The 19,767-nt window shown below is 52.6% G+C and overlaps 1 protein-coding gene across 1 annotated transcript in view; it reads right to left on the bottom strand.

The window, feature by feature from the left end:
- The window catches only part of FLI1 (Fli-1 proto-oncogene, ETS transcription factor), an 81,304-nt gene that overhangs the window by 32,423 nt on the left and 29,114 nt on the right, over positions 1-19,767 (bottom strand). The window contains exon 2 of the mRNA XM_054292904.1: positions 12,352-12,560. Within this exon, the coding sequence (XP_054148879.1) occupies positions 12,352-12,560 (209 nt within the window). The remainder of the gene's footprint in view (positions 1-12,351; positions 12,561-19,767) is intronic.

Below are 19,767 nucleotides of genomic sequence, written 5' to 3'. Positions count from 1 at the left end.
GACAAGGCCACGTGTGCAGCAGCTCTGAAATACCAACACTCCCAAACCAGGTAAGGAGCCAGTGCCCAGGACACCCATCTGTGGGTTACACCCAACTCTCTCACTCCTGGATGCTCAGTGCACTCCAACAGTCCTGCAGGCAGGGTGGCTGCTCCTGGGAGCCTTGTCGGGCTGTTCCATCCTTTGTGGTGCTAAAACACCCCTCAGGCTGTTCCACCCTCTGTGATGCTCAAACACCCCTGGGGCTGTTCCACCCTCTGTGGGGCTAAAACACCCCTGGGGCTGTTCCACCCTCTGTGGTGCTCAAACACCCCTGGGGCTGTTCCACCCTCTTTGATGCTCAAACACCCCTCAAGGCTGTTCCACCCTCTGTGGTGCTCAAACAGCCCTGGTGCTGCTCTGGAGCCTGGCAGTGGCACACAGGTGCTCTGCTCACCTGCCCTGAGGTGTTTCTGCAGAGCTCACAGGGAATCAAGAACAGCCCTTTCATTGACAAAGAGCCCAGAACACCCACCCAAAGGGACAGGGCTGTCCCCAGAGAACACCCAATGGTGGCAGCACAGCATCTATCCAGGGCTGAATGGGACAGAGCTTGTCTGTTCTTGGAGCCTCCAGAGCTGCAGGAGCACTTGGATAACACCCAGGGACAGGGTGGGATTGCTGGGTGTCCTGTGCAGGGACAGGAGTTGGACTCAGGGATCCTGTGGGTCCCTTCCAACACAGCCTGTTCAATTATTCTATTGTTCAATTATTCAATTATTCTGTTATTCTATTATTCTCTGATTAATAGTGCCGCAGTTCACTACCTGGTGAGGAAATCTGGGAATCTTGGATGCCCCGGGCATGAGTCAGGAACTTCAGGCCCCAGTACTCAGTGTCAAAAGGGCTCTGGCCCCAGTTTAACCCCTGAGGTGCTGGAGTGATGAGGAGGGGACATCCAGCAGCTCAGGTGGAACCATCCTAAGGCCTAGCCTACTGCAGGGCCTTGGGAAGATTCTGGAAGAACTGACAGTCTCCAAAGCCCGAGAGGGAGCAGGGACTGTGCTTTTCTCCAGCTGCAGGAGCAGCTCCTGCCTTTCATCCCTTCAAAGCCCAGCCCCAAGCCTGCCAGGCACACACGGCACATCCCACCTCGAGGGGCTTCCAGGGAAGGGCACATTGTCCTCACCTTCCCAAGGGGGGAATTGGTGCCCAACCTCTGCACAGAGCAAGCCCAGGCTTTAATCCCAGAGCCATTTCCAGGGCAGTTTAGGCCATGCTTTGATCCCAGAGCTGTCCTCCTCCCCTGATAGAAACCAAGAGCTTCTGGAGGGACCCATTCCCTGCAGGGTAAGCACGGTGACAGTGCACAAATCCCACCCTCTGAGCTCAGCTGGCACGAGTCCCAAGCAGGACACTAAACAAATTTGTCTCTTAACCTGAGCTGGGGAGAGGGAGCAGTGCCTGAAATTCAGTTATCATGGCTGGGAGATAAATGCTCCACCGAGATATTCCAAGGCAGACGGTAATTTTTTCCTCATGTCTGACGAAGGGAATGTTGCTGGAAAATGGAAATAAGATGTATAACTTACACATGTTCGAATTTAAGGGTTTACTAGTTCGCCTACTGTTTTTCCAGGCAGGGAACCAAAATCCGCCTTCAGAGAGGCAACTGCTGAAGGCTCCATGGCCCCGGGGCAGCCGGGGAGGCTGAGGAGCTTCGAGGACACGGGGCTTTCACAGGGTGAACCAGCACGGCTGGGTCCCTGGGGCACTGCTCCTGCCAGGTGGGAAAGTGCCTGAGCTGGCAGGGACAGCCCCGGGGCAGCAGCAGGGAGCTGGGTGGGCACAGAGCTGAGTGCTTGGGCACAGAGCCGAATGCTTGGGCACAGAGCTGGGTGGGCACAGAGCTGGGTGCTTGGGCACAGAGTTGGGTGGGCACAGAGCCGAGTGCTTGGGCACAGAGCTGAGTGCTTGGGCACAGAGCTGGGTGGGCATAGAGCTGAATGCTTGGGCACAGAGCTGAGTGCTTGGGCACCGAGCTGGGTGGGCATAGAGCTGAGTGCTGCTGGGCACAGAGCTGGGTGGGCATAGAGCTGAGTGCTGCTGGGCACAGAGCTGGGTGGGCATAGAGCTGAGTGCTGCTGGACACAGAGCTGAGTGCTTGGGCACAGAGCTGGGTGGGCATAGAGCTGGGTGGGCACAGAGCCGAGTGCTTGGGCACAGAACTGAGTGGGCATAGAGCTGAGTGCTTGGGCACAGAGCTGAGTGCTTGGGCACAGAGCTGGGTGGGCATAGAGCTGAATGCTTGGGCACAGAGCCGAGTGCTTGGGCACAGAGCTGGGTGGGCATAGAGCTGAGTGCTGCTGGGCACAGAGCTGAGTGCTTGGGCACAGAGCTGAGTGCTTGGGCACAGAGCTGGGTGGGCACAGAGCTGGGTGCTTGGGCACCGAGCTGGGTGGGCATAGAGCTGAGTGCTGCTGGGCACAGAGCTGGGTGGGCACAGAGCTGAGTGCTTGGGCACAGAGCTGGGTGGGCACAGAGCTGGGTGCTTGGGCACAGAGCTGGGTGGGCATAGAGCTGGGTGGGCACAGAGCCGAGTGCTTGGGCACAGAACTGAGTGGGCATAGAGCTGAGTGCTTGGGCACAGAGCTGAGTGCTTGGGCACAGAGCTGGGTGGGCACAGAGCTGGGTGCTTGGGCACAGAGTTGGGTGGGCACAGAGCCGAGTGCTTGGGCACAGAGCCGAGTGCTTGGGCACAGAGCTGAGTGCTTGGGCACAGAGTACTTGGGCACAGAGCTGAATACTTGGGCACAGAGCTGAGTGCTTGGGCACAGAGCTGAGTGCTGTTGGGCACAGCGCTGAGTCCTGCTGGGCACAGAGTGCTGCTGGGCACAGAGCTGAGACCTGCTGGGCATAGAGCTGAGTCCTGCTGGGCACGGAGTGCTGCTGGGCACAGAGTGCTGCTGGGCACAGAGCTGAGACCTGCTGGGCATAGAGCTGAGTGCTGAGTGCTGCTGGGCACAGAGTGCTGCTGGGCATGGCCTGGGCTGAGGAAGCCCAGGGAGGTATCTGAGATCCAGGTGTGACACTGCTCCATGTGTGACAGTGTGATCCAGGAGTGACAGCATGGTCTGGGTATGACAGTCATCCAGGTGTGACACTGCTCCAGGTGTGACAGAATGATCCAGGGTGTGACACGATGATCTGGGTGTGATGATCCAGGTGTGACACTGTGATCCAGGTGTGACACCATGCTCAGGGGTGTGACCCTGTGCTCCCGGGGCTCATGCTGTCCTCCAGCGTGTCACATTGTCCTCCAGGGTGTGACAGGATGATCCAGGAGTGACAGAGTGATCTAGGTGTGACCCTGTGCTCCAGGGGCTCATACTGTCCTCCAGTGTGTCACATTGTCCTCCAGGGTGTGACACTGTGCTCCAAGGAGTCATACCCTGCTCCAGGGTGTCAGACTGTGCTCAAGGGTGTCACATGATGCTCCAGGGTGTCACACAGTGTCCCAGGGTGTGACACTGTGCTCCAGGCTGTCACAGCATGCTCCAGGGTGTGACACTCAGAGTGCTCCATGGTCTCACACTTTGCTCCATGGTGTGACACTGTGTCCCAGGGTCTCACATTGTGCTCCAGGCTGTCACACTCTGCTCCATGGTGTGACACTGTGCCCTGGGGTCTCACACTTTGCTCCAGGGTGTGACACTGTGTCCCAGGGTCTCACATTGTGCTCCAGGTGTCACACTCTGCTCCATGGTGTGACACTGTGCCCTGGCGTCTCACACTGTGCTCCAGGGGCTCAGACTGTTGTGCTCATAGGTCACTGTCCCTGGTGAGTGACCAGCCTCCTCTCCTGCCCTGCCTGGGGTCCAGAGTTCTCTCTCCCATCCTTCTCTGGAGCAAAATTTCCCTGGAAAATGCCCTTGCAGATGGGACAGGCACTATTTGTGATCAAACAATTCTATATATTTCACTCATACAGCTCCATGGGGAACTGTTCCAGCACAGACCCCACCTGCAGTGCTGGGTCCAGTTCTGGAGCCCCCAACACAAGAAGGATGTGGAGCTGCTGGGGCAAATCCAGAGGAGAACATGGAGATGCTCCAGGGCTGGAGCCCCTCTGCTCTGGAGCCAGGCTGGGAAAGCTGGGGCTGTTCAGCTGGAGAAGAATCCATGGAGAGCTCAGAGCCCCTTGCAGGGCCTAAAGGGGCTCCAGGAGAGCTGGAGAGGGACTGGGGACAGGGATGGAGGGACAGGACACAGGGAATGGCTCCCACTGGCAGAGGGCAGGGCTGGATGGGATATTGGGAATTGGGAATTGTTCCCTGTGAGGGTGGGCAGGCCCTGGCACAGGGTGCCCAGAGCAGCTGTGGCTGCCCCTGGATCCCTGGCAGTGCCCAAGGCCAGGCTGGGCAGGGCTGGGAGCAGCCTGGGACAGGGGAAGATGTCCCTGCCATGGCAGGGGTTTGGATTAGGATGGTGTCTAAGGTCCCTTCCAGCCCAAACCTCTCAGGATTCTGTGACTCTGGGATATCCAGACTCTTGGATACCTACACCTTGTAAAGAGCCTCTCCATGCTTCTGCTGGCTTGGAATGAGCACAGGGACAGAGCAGAGTCCTTGGCTGGCTGTGCTCCCTCTCACATCATGCACAGTGACCCTCACAGTGAAGCGACCAAAATAACCCCGGGGCTGTGAGATCCCCTCAGGTTTTTGGGACGATTTTTCACATGACAGAATCTGCTCTCCAGACTCTGCCCATCCCTTGCTCTGTCCCAGCAGCCCAACCTGGACAGCCAAGTCCCAGAAATCTCTGGCAGAAAGGTCTGAAGGGACTTTAAGGGACTGAGGTGTCCCTCCCGGGCACTGTGGGCAGAGGAGCCACTCCATGAATCCTGCAGGACACTGAATGTGCTCCAGGTGCCTGGCAGGGTCGTGTCCCTGTGCCTGCAGAGCTGCCTCCCTTCCCTCTGGGCAAGTTTTGGGGATGGTGCACCCAGAGCTGACCCTGTAGGACACACATAACTGGGAATAGCATCACCCAACTGGGCAGGACACTGAGAAAGCACCATGGAGTCTTCAGTGACAGGAAGGGAGAAGATCCTTAACTTTGTGTCCTCTGGAACCCAACATTTCCTACCAAACACAGCCTTTTCCTGGTAATTGAGAAGCTCTGCCAGCCTGAGTCCCCCCTGCAGCCCCTGCCCTACCCCAAATGAGGGATTGACCCCAGCAGGAGAGGGGTGCAGCTGTGGCCACACAGGGGAGGATTCACCTGGGGAACAATGACAGTGTCACAGGACAGCAGGCAGTGTGAGCCATGGATGAATTCATGGAACATCACTCCTTCCTCAGCTCCTGCATCACCCATGGGCACGCTGGGATTCACAGAAATACTCCCTCATCCTTTGAAAGGGTTTGTGCCAGGGCATTTCAGCTGCCAGATCAATCCCTGGCTTCTCCCAGAGGTTCCAGTGCTGTCCCTGCTGGATTTGCTCAGGCTGTGGATGCCCACAGGTAGAAGGCACAGGCTGCATTCACAAGTTCTCCAGTGCACAGCCCCTGTGGCAGGGGCAGAGTCCAAGTAACAGCTCAGCACAGCTCACTCCCACTGTCCAGAGGCTCCTTGTTCCAGCAGCTCTCTCTGGGGATGCCCAGAGTTTGCATCTTTTGTTTGGGACAGTTTTTCCTGGACTGGCCAAAATGGACAAACAGCCTGCCTGCACTGACCAGTAAATCCTCTGTACAGCTCCAGCCTGGGCTACAGAGGTGTGGAAATAAAACCATCACTGTCCCAGGCCTCTGTCTAGGAACCACCTTTGACTTCTGCTCGAAAAAGCAACAGATTTCAGGGATTTCTGAACCTGACTCAGGGGAATATTTTCTATCCCCACCTTTCTATCCCTCTTTTCCTATCCTTTCATTCCTCATTTCTCCCACCCCTCTTTTCTTTTGAAATTTGCTGCTTTTTGGTGTAAAGCCCCATTTTAATTTGTTGTTGTTGAGTGAAGGAAGAACAGACACCAGGATCCTGCCTGTGGCCCCCTCTTACAGAGAGAACAGCCAGCTCCTCCAAACTTGTATCTGCCTGTGCTTCAACCCCGCTCTCAGGGATGCCTCGGGAGGAGGGAAACTGCTGAGAGAGGCTGCAGAACGGCCAGAGGGATGGCAAGGATGGGGGGTTTGTCCCAGCCAGGTGAAGGCAGGCAGGAGGGGGATGCTGGGGCAGAAGGAGCCGCAGATCCCGCTAGAGGGCTCACACGGGGAGCTCCTCCCTGCAGGCACCAGAGCGGGTCCCTTGCTTTGGGCTGACACAGCCCCGGGCCAAACACCTTGGGGACCCCGAACCTTGGCGGTATTTTCATGTTCTGGAACAAAAGAAACATCAAATCACAGAACCCAGAGGGGTTTGGACTGGAAGGACCCTTCAAACCCATTCAATGCCAGCTCTGTCATGGGCAGGGACACCTCCCATTGTCCCAGGTGCTCCAAGCCCTGTCCAGCCTGGCCTTGGGCACTGCCAGGGATCCAGGGGCAGCCACAGCTGCTCTGGGCACCCTGTGCCAGGGCCTGCCCACCCTCACAGGGAAGAAAATGTTGTTATTGATGTGATTTTGGGTTTTCTCACCTCCATACACATCCATGTGTTTTTATCCATGTGGAGAGAGATGAAAAAGGAATTTTTCCCCATGCCATTTCTCACCCAGTCCTGACAGCTTCAGATGTTCCCTGTTTAAAGCCTGTTTTTACCCAGAGCTGATCTCCCTTAGAAAACTGGGATAAACCATGGATGAGCCAGTTCATCACAATTATCTTGATTGATGTGGAGGAGATCCACGTGCAGCAGCTCCCAGCCTAAAGGAGCATCACAAAAGTCACTTTTGGGGCAGTTTAGACATTCAGGATATTCCTGTGCACCCAAAGTTTTATTGCATATCCTGCCCCTGCACATCCAAGGCAATGGACATGCAAGATCTGAGCTCCTGTCTGATCCAAGGGTAGAAAAAGCTGGGAAGTTTGCCCACGTCCATCAGCACAGAACTTTCTTTCACATTTGAAGATCAGACACATTTTGTATTATTTTTAAAAATTCATTCACTGAGTTTAGCTGCAAATGCACATTAGGGGAAACTCAGTAAATACAGTCAAGATCTGGATTTCATTTTGAATTTATGTAAAATATAAGGAAAATTTTATTAATAATATTGGTTGTAAATTGGGTTAAACTTTACCCAGCATTCATCTAAACAACCCTCCTCCCCCTTATTCAGTAAAATTTCAAATGTGACTTTTTTTTTTAAATTTTGTTTTGGTTTTTAAATATGATTTTAACTGGGTTTTGCTCTGAGCAAGGTGCTGTCTGAGGGCAAGGGCAGATTGTGAGGCCATAACCTGCCTCAGGCTCTGATAACAGTAGAGGAGTTCATGACATTTCTACATCTGAATGATGCAATCAAACAGAATTCCCATCTTCTCCCCTAAAATATTGATTGATGCCTGCCTGGGCATCTCCTACAGGCAGTTAGGATGCACTTATCTAGAAAATTCTTTCCAGTTTGAGGCTAAACCAGGGGATCCTGGCATGAGTAGAGAGCTGGGTGGGGTTTCCATGTTGGTTAGCACTTGGAGAGATCCTTCTGCCACCCTGCTGAGGACCAAACACCCCCACAGCACCCTCAGCCTGCTCCTGAGGGAAGAGCAGAGCCAGGCAGTGTCCCTGCTGTCCCCTGGCACTGCCAGGCCCTGGAGCTGTCCCTGGCAGAGCACACAAGCCCAGCCCTGAGCACTCCCTGGTGACAGCACAGCCTGGCTGGGCCTGCTGGGGGCAGCTGCAGCTCGGGGAGGGGACACCTGAGAGCAAGAGAGGAGAGCCAGGGGGGCACTGGGTGTTGGACAGCCTGCAGCTGGAGCTAGCTGGGATTGGGGTTGGGGTTGGCATTGGCATTGGGTTGGGGTTGGCATCGGCATTGGAGTTGGCACTGGCATTGGGGTTGGGATTGGCATTGGGGCTGGCATTGGGGTTGGGATTGGCACTGGCATTGGGGTTGGGGTTGGCATTGGGGTTGGGATTGGCATTGGGGTTGGCACTGGCATTGGGGTTGGCACTGGCATTGGGGTTGGGGCTGGCATTGGGGTTGGCATTGGGGTTGGGATTGGCACTGGCATTGGGGTTGGGGTTGGCATTGGGGTTGGGATTGGCATTGGCATTGGGGTTGGGATTGGCATTGGGGTCGGGGTTGGCATTGGCATTGGGGTTGGCATTGGCATTGGGGTTGGGATTGGGATTGGGGTTGGCATTTGCATTGGGGTTGGCATTGGGGTTGAGGTTGGCACTGGTATTGGCATTGGCACTGGCATTGGGATTGGGGTTGGGATTGGCATTGACATTGGGATTGGCATTAGGGTTGGCACTGGCACTGGGGTTGGGGTTGGCATTAGGATTGGCATTGGCATTGGGGTTGGGGTTGGGATTGGCATTGGGGTTGGCACTGGCATTGGCACTGAGGTTGGGGTTGGGATTGGCATTGGGGTTGGCATTGGGGTTAGGGTTGGCATTGGCATTGGGGTTGGGGTTGGCATTGGGGTTGGGATTGTCCACTCACACATGTGTGGGGTTGGCCAGGCAGCTGATGGGCAGGGGAATGAGTGATTGGAGTGGCCCAGTCCATCCCCACAGACTGGGATGGACATGCAGGGCAGGGAGGAGGGCATGGAGGATGGAGGGAATGTTCTCCTGTCCTGGGTGCCCTGGAGCTCCCATGCTAAGGACTTATCCAGAGGCAGGCTGGGAGCTCTGGCAGTGCATGGCCCTGACATTACAGCAGCCTTTTCTTCTCTCCTGACAGGGGGTTACCTCTCTTTAGGGACACTGAGCACATATTTTATGTCCAAGAACCTGGAGTCTTGAGCAAGTTGTTGATGAAGGATTTCCTGTTTGCCCAGAACCACCACACTCCAGGGGCCTTTTCCATGGCTCCCTGGGCTCCTACAGCTGCTCATGAATCAGTTTGTCCAGGCAGAGCTATTTCCCTTTTTTCTGAGCAAAGGAGGAAATGGCTACACAGGAATAACCACAGAGGGACAGCCCAGGATGTTTCATTCCAGAGCACACAGAACACTCGAATTTGGCTGTATAAGTACAGGTACACTCAGGATGATACAGAGCCTGTGCTTACAGGACCTGCAGAGCCCTGACACATGTGGTTTATGGCAGCTCAGGGGATGTGGAGGGCTCCTTTTCCCTGCCAGATTTCCCTGGGATAGAGGAGTGGAAAGAGAGGAACCTCTCTGTGTGTGTGGGTCTGGCACTGGGGGAGTGAGCAACTGCAGCAACCACAGAATCCCAGGATGGTTTGGGTTGGGAGGGACCTTAAAGCTCATGCCATCCCATCCCATCCCATCCCATCCCATCCCATCCCATCCCATCCCATCCCATCCCACCCCATCCCATCCCATCCCATCCCATCCCATCCCCTGCCATGGGCAGGGACACATCCACTGCCCCAGCCTTGATTTAGGCAGCCTGGCAATGCTGCAAAGGCTCCTTCCTCCTTTTCCTGACAAAACCATCCTTGGTAGCCAAAGGTAGCCCCCATGATTATCAAAACCCCAAGCACTTTCAAGATCCATCCTTCTCTCTGTGTTATGCTTTTTCAGGAATTAACTCCTTTTCCCACATTTCACCCCAGTTGTGAGGTTGGGAACACAGTGCAAATACCCACAGGGATTTCATGGAGTCAAGAAATGCCACTGAGGTACAGGCAGGGTGAGATGGAGTTCAGCCTGCAAATGATCCCCACGAGGGAGCAACTGCCACAAAGGCCTTTATCTGAGGGCAAAATCTGCATCGACTGTACACTCATGAGGGAAAAACACCATGCTGCTGTTTGATGTCTATAACAGCATCATCTCTCTGTAGAGGGGCAAGGCTGCTTTCTGTTTCCAACTCTGTGCTCTGCTGTGTTCTCAGAAACCAGGAAAATGTGCTGCTAAACTCACCCTAAAGTAGAAAACCCCTTGAGAGTTTCACCATGAAACACTACAAATGCAAAGATGTTTGTGACTTAGAAATTCAAATCACATTAAAAATTAACATGAACTCTAAAAGCTTCTGCTAAAACCCAAAAGTGTATCTATATTATACCTATATTTAAAATTGAAAAATAAACTGAAATTTTTGCACTTAAAAATTATGTTCAGGAAAGTGAAATTTGTTTCCAGGCTGTGAACTTGTAGTAATGATTCTAAAAGGGGCCACCTGGGCTGCTATAACAAAATGTTGGAACCCTGGATGCTGAGAATTTCACACTTTCTGTGCTGACAGCCACTGACCCCTAGGAGAACACTGCATTGACCTGAGGCCATGGAGAAGCTTCCAAAATGGAATGATAGCACTGGGATTGTGGGTGTGGGGTTTGAATAGAAGTGTGTGATATCACAGGGTGGAAAACTTAGAGTTTAAGGGTTTAGAATGTAGTCATATATATAAGGCAAGATGGAGGTTTTAGAGCAGAGGCTGGTTCTTCTTCATCTTCTTCTCCATGGGTTTGGGTGGTTTTGTGTAATTGGATAGAAAAGTCCACATTGCAGGGCACAGGTGATTAGTTTTTGGGTTAAAAGTAAAAATAATTTAGGTGTCATTTCTTAATTGGATAGTTTATCCTTAAAAGACTTGTAGAGAGGGATATGGGGCCATTTTCTACCTTGCGCCTTGAAGTGCTTAGAACTCACAGCTTGTGAGACTGTAACATAGATAAAAACTAATAAACATCTGAGTCCAAACAAAAAATAACATCTCAGATTTAGTCCCAGCCTTAGCAGAAAAGAAGCAAAGAATCCATTAACAAAATGTTTTCAGGCCATTCCATTTCCCATTGATCAGGGAAAGGATTCACCTCTAGACACAAATGACAGGGGCTGGGCTGTGAGCTGGGCAGGTTACACCATCCCCTGGCACCCTCTGGGGTTCACACAATGAACCTTCTCCAATGGCTCCTGAATTCCCTGTGTCACCTCTACCCACTCAGAAGGGGTGGGCACAATTATTATTATTTTCATTTTTATTTTTATTTTATTTTTTTAAATTTTATTTTATTTTATTTTATTTTATTTTTTTTATTTTATTTTATTTTTATTTAATTTTTACTTTTAGTTTATTTTTATTTTTATTTTTATTTTTATTTTTATTTTTATTACAACGAATTATTGAAAGTCTGCAATGTGGACTTTTCTGTTTAATTATAAAATACTACTTAAACTTATGAAGAAGAAGGTGAAGAAGAATAACGTAGTTTTGTTTTAAAACTTTTATCTGGTTTTATATCTATTACTATGTTTTAAAACTAAGTTTTTCACTTTGTGATATTATATCTTTTTAATCAATGATACACTTGTAATTTTAGTGTTATTAATTAATTTTGGAAGGTTTTTTTATGGCTTCAGGTTAAATGCAGTGTTCTTCTGGGAGTCAGAGTCTGTTAGCATAGAAAGTCTAAAATTCTCAGCATCCAGAACGCCAACAGGCACAGGCCTTTGGCTTTGTTCCACCTTGCAGACTCCCATAAAGGATCTCAGTCTCCTCCCTTCTCCACAGAATTACAGAATCACAGAATGACCAGGTTGGAAGAGACCTTCAAGATCATTGAGTCCAACCCAGCCCCAACACTCCAACTAAACCCTGGCACCCAGTGCCACATCCAGGCTTTGTTAAACACACCCAGGGATGGGGCCTCCACCACCTCCCCAGGCAGCTACTCCAGGACTTTATTACCCTTGTAAAAAACTTTTCCCTGATATCCAACCTGTATTTCCCTTGGTGCAGCTTGAGACATCAAAAAGCTTTCCATTTCCAGAAGTTGCTTATGGCCTGGTAGAGCACAAATAAAAGGTGTCCTCCAGGGAAGCCCTGGCAGCCCAGCAGTGCAGCTTTCAGTGCCTCACTGGCAGACTCCAATTATTGCTGCAAGTTCCCTCTGTGAGCCCCTGGAAACACAGCACATCCATGGAGTGCTGAAGTCAGAGGTGAAATGTGGGATTTCCAGCATGAGCTCTGCCCTGGCAGTCTCATGCCCAGTCCGTGCAGTGTCCATGGAGACTGGGAGGGGCACATCCTGCAGGACTGCATGAGCAGGGTGCTCAGGCTGTTCAAAATGAGTCACAAAAGAAGGAATTGCAGGAGAGTGGGGCATGGTCCTGCACAGAGATGTTGATGTGCAGGACAAGAGCACAAATGGACAGTGTGCGCTTTGCCTTCTTTTGGGCTCAGGGTTTGGATTCGGGCACTGCATTCAATGATCCCTGCGGGTTCCTCCCATGCTGGGATTCTGTGTTTAAGACTGTAAGTGTGGAAAGGCTCTGTCCTTACCTGGATCCGTTCATGTGGTCATACTCCCGTTTGACACTGACCCTCACGGGCTGGTTGATCCACTCCTGCTGGGGGGGCAGGGGGTTGATCTTGTGGGGCTGCCCGAAGTCGGGGCTGCCGGAGGCCGTCATGTCCTTGGGGAGCTGCGCGGCCGCGCCGTACGTGGGGTCGAACAGGGACTGGTCGTCGCTCACCACCGACAGAGCCTCCTGGGGAGAGACAGAACCAGCCCTCAGAGCTGTGACTAAAGCAGCAACTGCCCTCTTCTTCTCCCTCTGAGCTGGGAGCACCTGCAGGGCCCCACAGCTGCCCTGCACTGGCTGCCACCGCCACCTGCCCGAGGAGCAGGGGCCCGAGCTCCAGGAGCCCCTATGCAAACATGGGGTTACTCTGCTCTGCTCTGCTGCCATTCCCACCTGCCAGGGGCAATCAGAGCCTTTGGGGTCCAGGAGCCCCTATGCAAACATGGGGTTACTCTGCTCTGCTCTGCTGCCATTCCCACCTGCCAGGGGCAATCAGAGCCTTTGGGGTCCAGGAGCCCCTATGCAAACCAGGGCTTGCTCTGCTCTGCTTGGCTGCCATTTCTACCTGCCAGGGGCAATCAGAGCCTTTGGGGTCCAGGAGCCCTTATGCAAACCAGGGCTTGCTCTGCTCTGCTTTGCTGGCTGCTGGCTTTGGGTGGGAGCAGCGTTCAGCTTCACTGGAGCTCTGCAAACAGCAGAGGAGCTGCTGGGGCTGTCACCTCACGGGGGCTGTGTCACCTCATGGGGGCTGTGTGACCCCAATGCTCGCTGTGAGCAGTTCAGCCCCAGCCCCAGTGACCGACCTGCCCACCTGCTGCCCCGCTGCCCCAAAGCCAACTGGTGTGTAGGGAAACACCTCTGGAGTGGCACATGAAGGTCTCTACGTCTCCTTTCGGAGGGTTTGTGTGCAGTTTGTGTTTTGAGGTTGCTGCTGAAGGAGAAGCAGCCAGAGCAGGTCACAGTTATGGGTGTTTGTGGTAGGGGAAAAAATGCATTACTTTACACTTTTTGTTTATTTGTGGGAAATGAAGGGCTGTGTGTTACCCAACTGTGCATTTCAAGAAATGCTTAAAAACAGGAAATTGTTATCCTTTTTTTTTTTAATTCCCCCCCCCTTTTGCTGAAACTCCAAATATTGACAAGAAGCTCTGGCTATCAATTTCCTTGTGTGGATGTGCTTGGGTTTTCCAAGCGAGGAGTGCCGGGCTCCGGATGGCTTTGGCACAGCCCTGCCTGACTCAAAGTGCATCTGGCAAGGGCTGCCTGCTCTGGAGGGAGCTCAGCTAACCACACACAACACAGCTGCCTTTATGAGTGGCAGGGCAGAAACCGAAGGAGGAACCTCCCGCACTGAAACCTCCCCCACTTTCATGTGAGCTGATGGAGCAGACTCCAAAACAAAGCTACAGACTCACCTACTCTGGGCTCTTAGTGCTCAAAAGCCACCCAGCAGTGGTGTGTGGGCTGCAGAGGCTCACTGAACACACAGCTGAAACCTGGGGTGTGCTAACACCCATGCTCAACATTCACAGGGCACAGCCTCAACAGGGAGTTTCTAAAAATAATTATTTATTGCTTTCTCCCCGCCCCCTTCCCCCAAGTAGTTGTTTCAGAGGTTTGTTTTGTAAATTCTTCCATAACCAAGGAGGGAAACAGAAATTTTGACAGCTTAGAGAAGTGCAGCTCCTGGAATGACACGAGAATCTAAGCACAAATCAGATACCAGCAGGCTTATGATATTGTCACAAAAAACACCAGCAATTCAGTCTGCTGGGTAAACACAAAAGTCCCCCTGAAGTTAACCCACTTAAAGAGAGTCAGGCCTACAAAAAGCAGTGCTTTTCTATCTCTGATCTCAGATCATGTAACAAACCCAAACAAGACAAAGTGGCCTAGAATTGGCGTGGGCCTGGCTAAGCTTGAATTCAGAGGAACCCTCAAACATCTGCATAAATCCTGCTGAAGTTCCAGCACTTGCTGCACTTTGTGGCCAATGTCTCACACTGGTTAGAGCCACTAAACAGCAAAAAGGAATTTTACCCCACACTGCCCAGTGGTGGTTTTGAGAGGAGCTCACACTGTGTTCAACCTTTCCTGCAGCTTTTCCTTGGTGGATTCACAACCTTTCAAAAATACCCCTCCCTTTTTCAGCTTTAGAGTAAGGGAGCGAGTTTAAGGTATCTCTGGGAAGGATTGGTGTGAATTGTGTCAGAAACCCCTCAAAGGGTTTCTTTATCTCCAGGCTGCAAACTTTGCCTGTGCAGGAAGGTACAAGAACAAGAGATGGTTCAGTCTTAAAGGGGAGCAAAGCCTTCCCATCAGAGCTCAGGATTTGCTGCTCCTCTGAATCACTGAGGTCAGGATTCACTCCAGGCAGGGGTTCCCAAAAGACACATTTTCTGCAGCCCTCTACTTCCTCACAGTCCAGAAAGTGTCAGGTTTCCCACCTGAGGTGATGGGTGAAGCCCACACTGGCTTAGGGCCCTCTAGACCCAGTCTCAGCTGGGCAGAGACAAGGGAAATGTGAGTACCACTGCAAATTCATCAGATAAATATTTTGCATGTTTGGGTTTGGAGATTTCCAGTCTAAAATCATACTCTAAAAACATAGAAAAAATGGGTTTTGTTTTTGGGAAACGATATCTGGGAAAATAATGATAATGAGAGTTATCCCACAAAATCAGTGTGAGAGGTTGCTCACAAGATTTTTACTGGCAATTCGGCAGGACCTATGCAGGGGTTGGAAGGTTCTTCTGAATTCAAGCTTAGTCAGGCACACTTAATTCCAGGCTGCTTGTTCTGCCTAAAGACATTTTCTTCTGAAGAAATTTTCTGGTGGTAAAAAAATTGGAAAGCAGGGTTCTCTCTGGCTGTCCCAAAAACCCCCAAACTTATCAACACTCCACAGAACAACCCTGGACCAAGATCCTGGGGCTGCACAAAGTACAACTTTACGTATACAAGCAAGTACACACTGCTCTGTGACACAGAGTATGTGGCAGAGAGCCTCCTCAGATAAGGATCTTCCTTGAAAGACAGAGGATGCTGTGAAAGACAGTGGCTGCTCAGAGCTGCCTGCATGCAACTGGTGTTAACTGGGACAGCAGTAACCTCACTGGAGCACTGGGATGGAGCTCTGCCGTGTGCTGCATGAGCAGTTTCATCCTGAAAACAGGAGGAGAAATCCAAATGCTCTGGCTGCTCTTGGCAGCTCCTGGGGCAGGAGTGGTTCGAGCTACACCCGAGCTGGTGGCAGCAAAGGCTCAGCCTCAGGGGAGCTGCGCCACCAGGCAGATGAGGAGAGATAGGGCTGGTGACACCTGCTCGGCTGCAGGGGCACAGCACAGCAGTGCTGGTGACATGTAAGGCAGGCCGGGTGGCACTGAGCCAGCCCCGCTGCCACCAGCTCAGCTCTGTGCCCACATCCAGCTCAGAAAAAAACACAGGGGCAAGCAGCAGGCAGCCTTGGCTGGTGGGAACCCTGGGCAGGGCCAGGGCTGCCTGGGGCTCGGGCCAGCGCTCCTGGAAGGGGCAGGGCCCGGCCTCAGCTGTGGGGACGGGCACCGCCCTCCCTGTGCTCGCTGAGGGCTCCGCTCCCCGGCGGAGGTGCCCGGGGCTGCGGGCTCCGCTGCCCGGCGGAGGTGCCCGGGGTTGTGGGCTCCGCTGCCCGGCGGAGCTGGCCCGGGGCTGTGGGCTCCGCTCCCCGGCGGAGCTGGCCGGGGGCTGTGGGCTCCGCTGCCCGGCAGAGGTGCCAGGGGCTGTGGGCTCCGCTCGTTCGCAGAGCTGCCCGGGGGCTGTGGGCTCCGCTCCCCGGCGGAGGTGCCCGGGGCTGTGGGCTCCGCTCCCCGGCGGAGCTGGCCCGGGGCTGTGGGCTCTGCTCCCCGGCAGAGCTGCCAGGCTTGGCCTGCTCAGGGGGATTGCCTGAGGCACAGAGCGGCCTCTCCCTGAAACACCGAGCTTCTCATCCTTGGAATCGGGAGCTGCTTAGTGTTTGGAGACTGGGAAAGCACTCCGAGGTGTGCAGGTGCCATCGCTGCCTGCCCAGACGGGTACAGCCCGCCAGGTCCTCCCACGGCGCTGCCTCAGCCTGTGGCCTTGGGCCGGCCAGCCTGAGGCCGAGACAGGGGCCGTGTGTGCTACTCTGGCATACCTGTTACCTTATAGTGCCTCTGGGAATAGGCTGGCCTCAGTTTTTCCAGGTTTTAATCACATTCCTGGCATAAATGTTGCCTTTGCAGCTCATCCAGCTCCCTGGGCAGCCCAGCCCCAGCCCCTGCAGGGCAACCCACCAGTGGCTGCCCCAGAGGAGGAGCTGGCACACACTCCTGCATCCCTCACGCAGGAATCTGTGGTGTGCCTCTTATTTATACAGCAGTTTCCAGTTCTAAGAGAGAGAATTATCAGGTTTGCCTTTATTTCAATGAGCCATCCTGACCCAGGTCCCAGGTGTGAGGGGGACACAGCAGGAGGCACAGTTTGGCCTTGGCCCTGAGGGCAGGAACAGCTGGTCTGACATTCTGGGAGGGCTGGCAAGCCACCAGTGCTTCAACCAAGTTTTCCTGATCTCCTTGCAAAGGGAGATGACACACACACTTTAGCTAAGGTTTGACTTAATGAATTGAACAGGACATTTGAGACAGGAGGAAGCCCAGGGGAACAAGGGCTGGTGAGGTGAGTAGTCAGTGCTGTCACCCCAGGTGTCTCCAATAACCGAGGTGTGCAATGTGTGTGCAATGAGATTTCACTGAACATCAACCTTTAGCTCTCTACAACACAATCATTTTTCTGGCCATAACCACATTTAAAAGGCATTACTAAAGATCAAAGCTTCATCCTCCTCCACAAAGGCTGCCTTAGAAGAGATGACAGTGCTGAGTACCTGAACCATTGTGCCATGGAGCGATGACTCCATTGCTAGAGAGGTGGCTGTTTTCTTTCCTTTCTCCCCCTCCTCAAAATTTCACCACTCCTGGTCCTGTGAGAAAATCACTCCTGAAATATTTTTGTAAAGAGAATGTTGCCCACACAGACCTGAAGAGCCCAGACCTAACCATGTAACCAAAATCCAAAGTCCACCAGTGTCACACACGGCCCAGGGTTTGCTCCGAGGAGCAACCCTGGAGTAGAGATAACTTTGGCACTGCAGTGTTACAAGTCAGCATTTCTGCTGCCAGCATCTCATACGAGCACAGAGATAACATCAGACTTACAAGAAAATGAGTCAAATAAGAAATTCAAAAAGGAGCAAGGTCTGTGCTGATTGTGGGGCAGCACATTAGGGAGGATTGGGCACTGGATTGGAACACAGAGTGTTCTCATCCCTGCCCTCAATCTTTGGGGGCATTTCCCTCACCCTGCCTTCCCCTTCTCTGTACTGTGCACACTGTGGGGCCCTGAGCCCTGGCCAGTGCTCTCTCTGGGACACACACAGGAATCCTTTGGGCACACTCTCAGATTTCCACTCTTCCCTTGCTCCCAATCAAACCAAGAATTCCCTCTGCAGCTTCTCCAGACCACTTTTCCTCAGGCTTGCTCCTGCTATTCCACCTTCCTTAGAGGATGTGATTGGGGCAGAGACGCCCCAGAACTCCCCCTAGAAAACTGTAATCATGACCATTTGATTGCCAACAACCTCAACCCAATCTTGTGCCCTTCACAATTCACTGAAGTCCTGCTTAGGAGCGTCTCCTGGGTGCAGCTGGAGATCCATCATCCCCCTGGTGAGTGCAGCAGGATGTCACTTGTCACTTCAAGTTGCCCTGTTCTTCCCCCTGGTACCCACCTGCAGCACTGCCCAGTGTACCCCACTGTGCTGCTCACAGCATTTCCCCACTGCTGCTGGTGGGACTGGGAGATCCCAGCTGCTGGAATCCCTGCCCAGAGCTGGCCCTGCCCCAGGAGGGATGGGATGAGATGCAGGCTGCTGTCACAGAGTCATGGAAGGGTTTGGCTTGAAGGGACCTTAAAGCTCCTCCTGTTCCATCTCCTGCCAAGGGCAGGGACACCTTCCCCTATCCCAGGCTGCTCCAAGCCCCCTTCCCTGCTGCAGCAGCACTCAGGGTTAAGATGGCAGTAACCCTTTAACACTGTGTCCAAGGCTCTGCAGATCTGAGGATTTCTGTGGTTATAAAGGAGGGGTTTCATTCATTAATTTTAGGGCATCCCACACGGCAGGTTGTGCCCCAGTCTGCACTGGAGAATTGCTCAGAGCCACAGAGCAGGACACTGACCAGGACAAAGAGCCCAGGCTGCCTTTTCTTCCCTTTCCTCCCCCTTCCTTCTCTTTCCACCCAGGCTGCTCCATCCAAGGGTACCTTGGCAGCCTTGGAACACACCATAATTCCTTCACAATTTAAATGTCTGCAAAACCACAACATGGTAACTCATGTTAGGGGGAAACAAAGCAGGAATAAGAGCAGCAGAAAGAGCAGAAACACTGAAAGGCACCAAATCATGGTGAAATTAGCTCAAAATTGGGGCAAAATGATTTGGCAAGACTCCTCAGAAGGAAAAAACATCTTTATCTTTTGGGGGTTATTTTTATGGTCATTATTCCCATGAAATTTTGTATCAAGTGGGTAAAAGAAGGCTGCTAAAATCAATGCTCTATTATTTTCATCTCAAGATCCCCAAAAGCAGACTCAAAAAGGATAAAAATATAAATCATTCTTCTGTACTTCACTTCTCAGAAAAGCACTTTACTTCAGGCACACTTTTATAGGATCTGGACCAAAGACTTTTTTTTCCTCCGGCTAGACTTCACATTAATGGTTTCAGGGCCTATTTTGGTTTCTTTCCAGCCAACTGGGAATAACCAGGTGACAGTTTCTCTTTCCCAGCAAGTTGCTGCATCAAGCATAATGATAAGGAGGCTTAAACCAGGCCTGGAACTGTGGGAAATCCCCAGGAAAAGGCTCTGTGAGGTCTCAGCACAGGCCCAGGAATGGATGTAGAATTTAAAAAGAACCTGCTCAAATTATCTCTGTGGCCCCTTGACCTCTGGAAAGTAAATGTGGTGAAAGCTGAGGCTGGAGGGACCATCCCATCAGCCTGAAATCCTGGATTGTGCTGCAGCTCTTCCCTTGGAACATGAGCAGCAGCAGCTGTGCCTGGAGCAGGAACAGCCCTGTCAGCCCCCAGCTGGCTCATCCCATCCCCGGGCTGTGAACAGGGAGCTCCCCAAGCACTCCTGCCCTCCCTCCCCAGGGTCCCCACCCTGCTGGGACTGACACTGGGATGGGGTGTGTGTCTGCTGGGACAAAGCACAGCTTCTGGCTGCCCTTCCCAGAGAACTCCCTGGCTTCTGTTCCCTGCCTGGCTCTGCCAACCAGGACACACGAGATAATTCAGGATGAGGCCAGAGTGAAACCTGTCCTGAGTGCTGGAAGTTTAC

This window comes from Melozone crissalis, unplaced genomic scaffold (assembly GCF_028551555.1).
Source record: "Melozone crissalis strain CALT ecotype California unplaced genomic scaffold, PUWL_Pcris_2 ptg000120l_1, whole genome shotgun sequence".
Classification (NCBI taxonomy): Eukaryota; Metazoa; Chordata; class Aves; order Passeriformes; family Passerellidae; genus Melozone; species Melozone crissalis.
The sequence above is the reverse complement of the archived record's forward strand: the minus strand, read 5'-3'. Positions and strand labels throughout refer to the sequence as shown.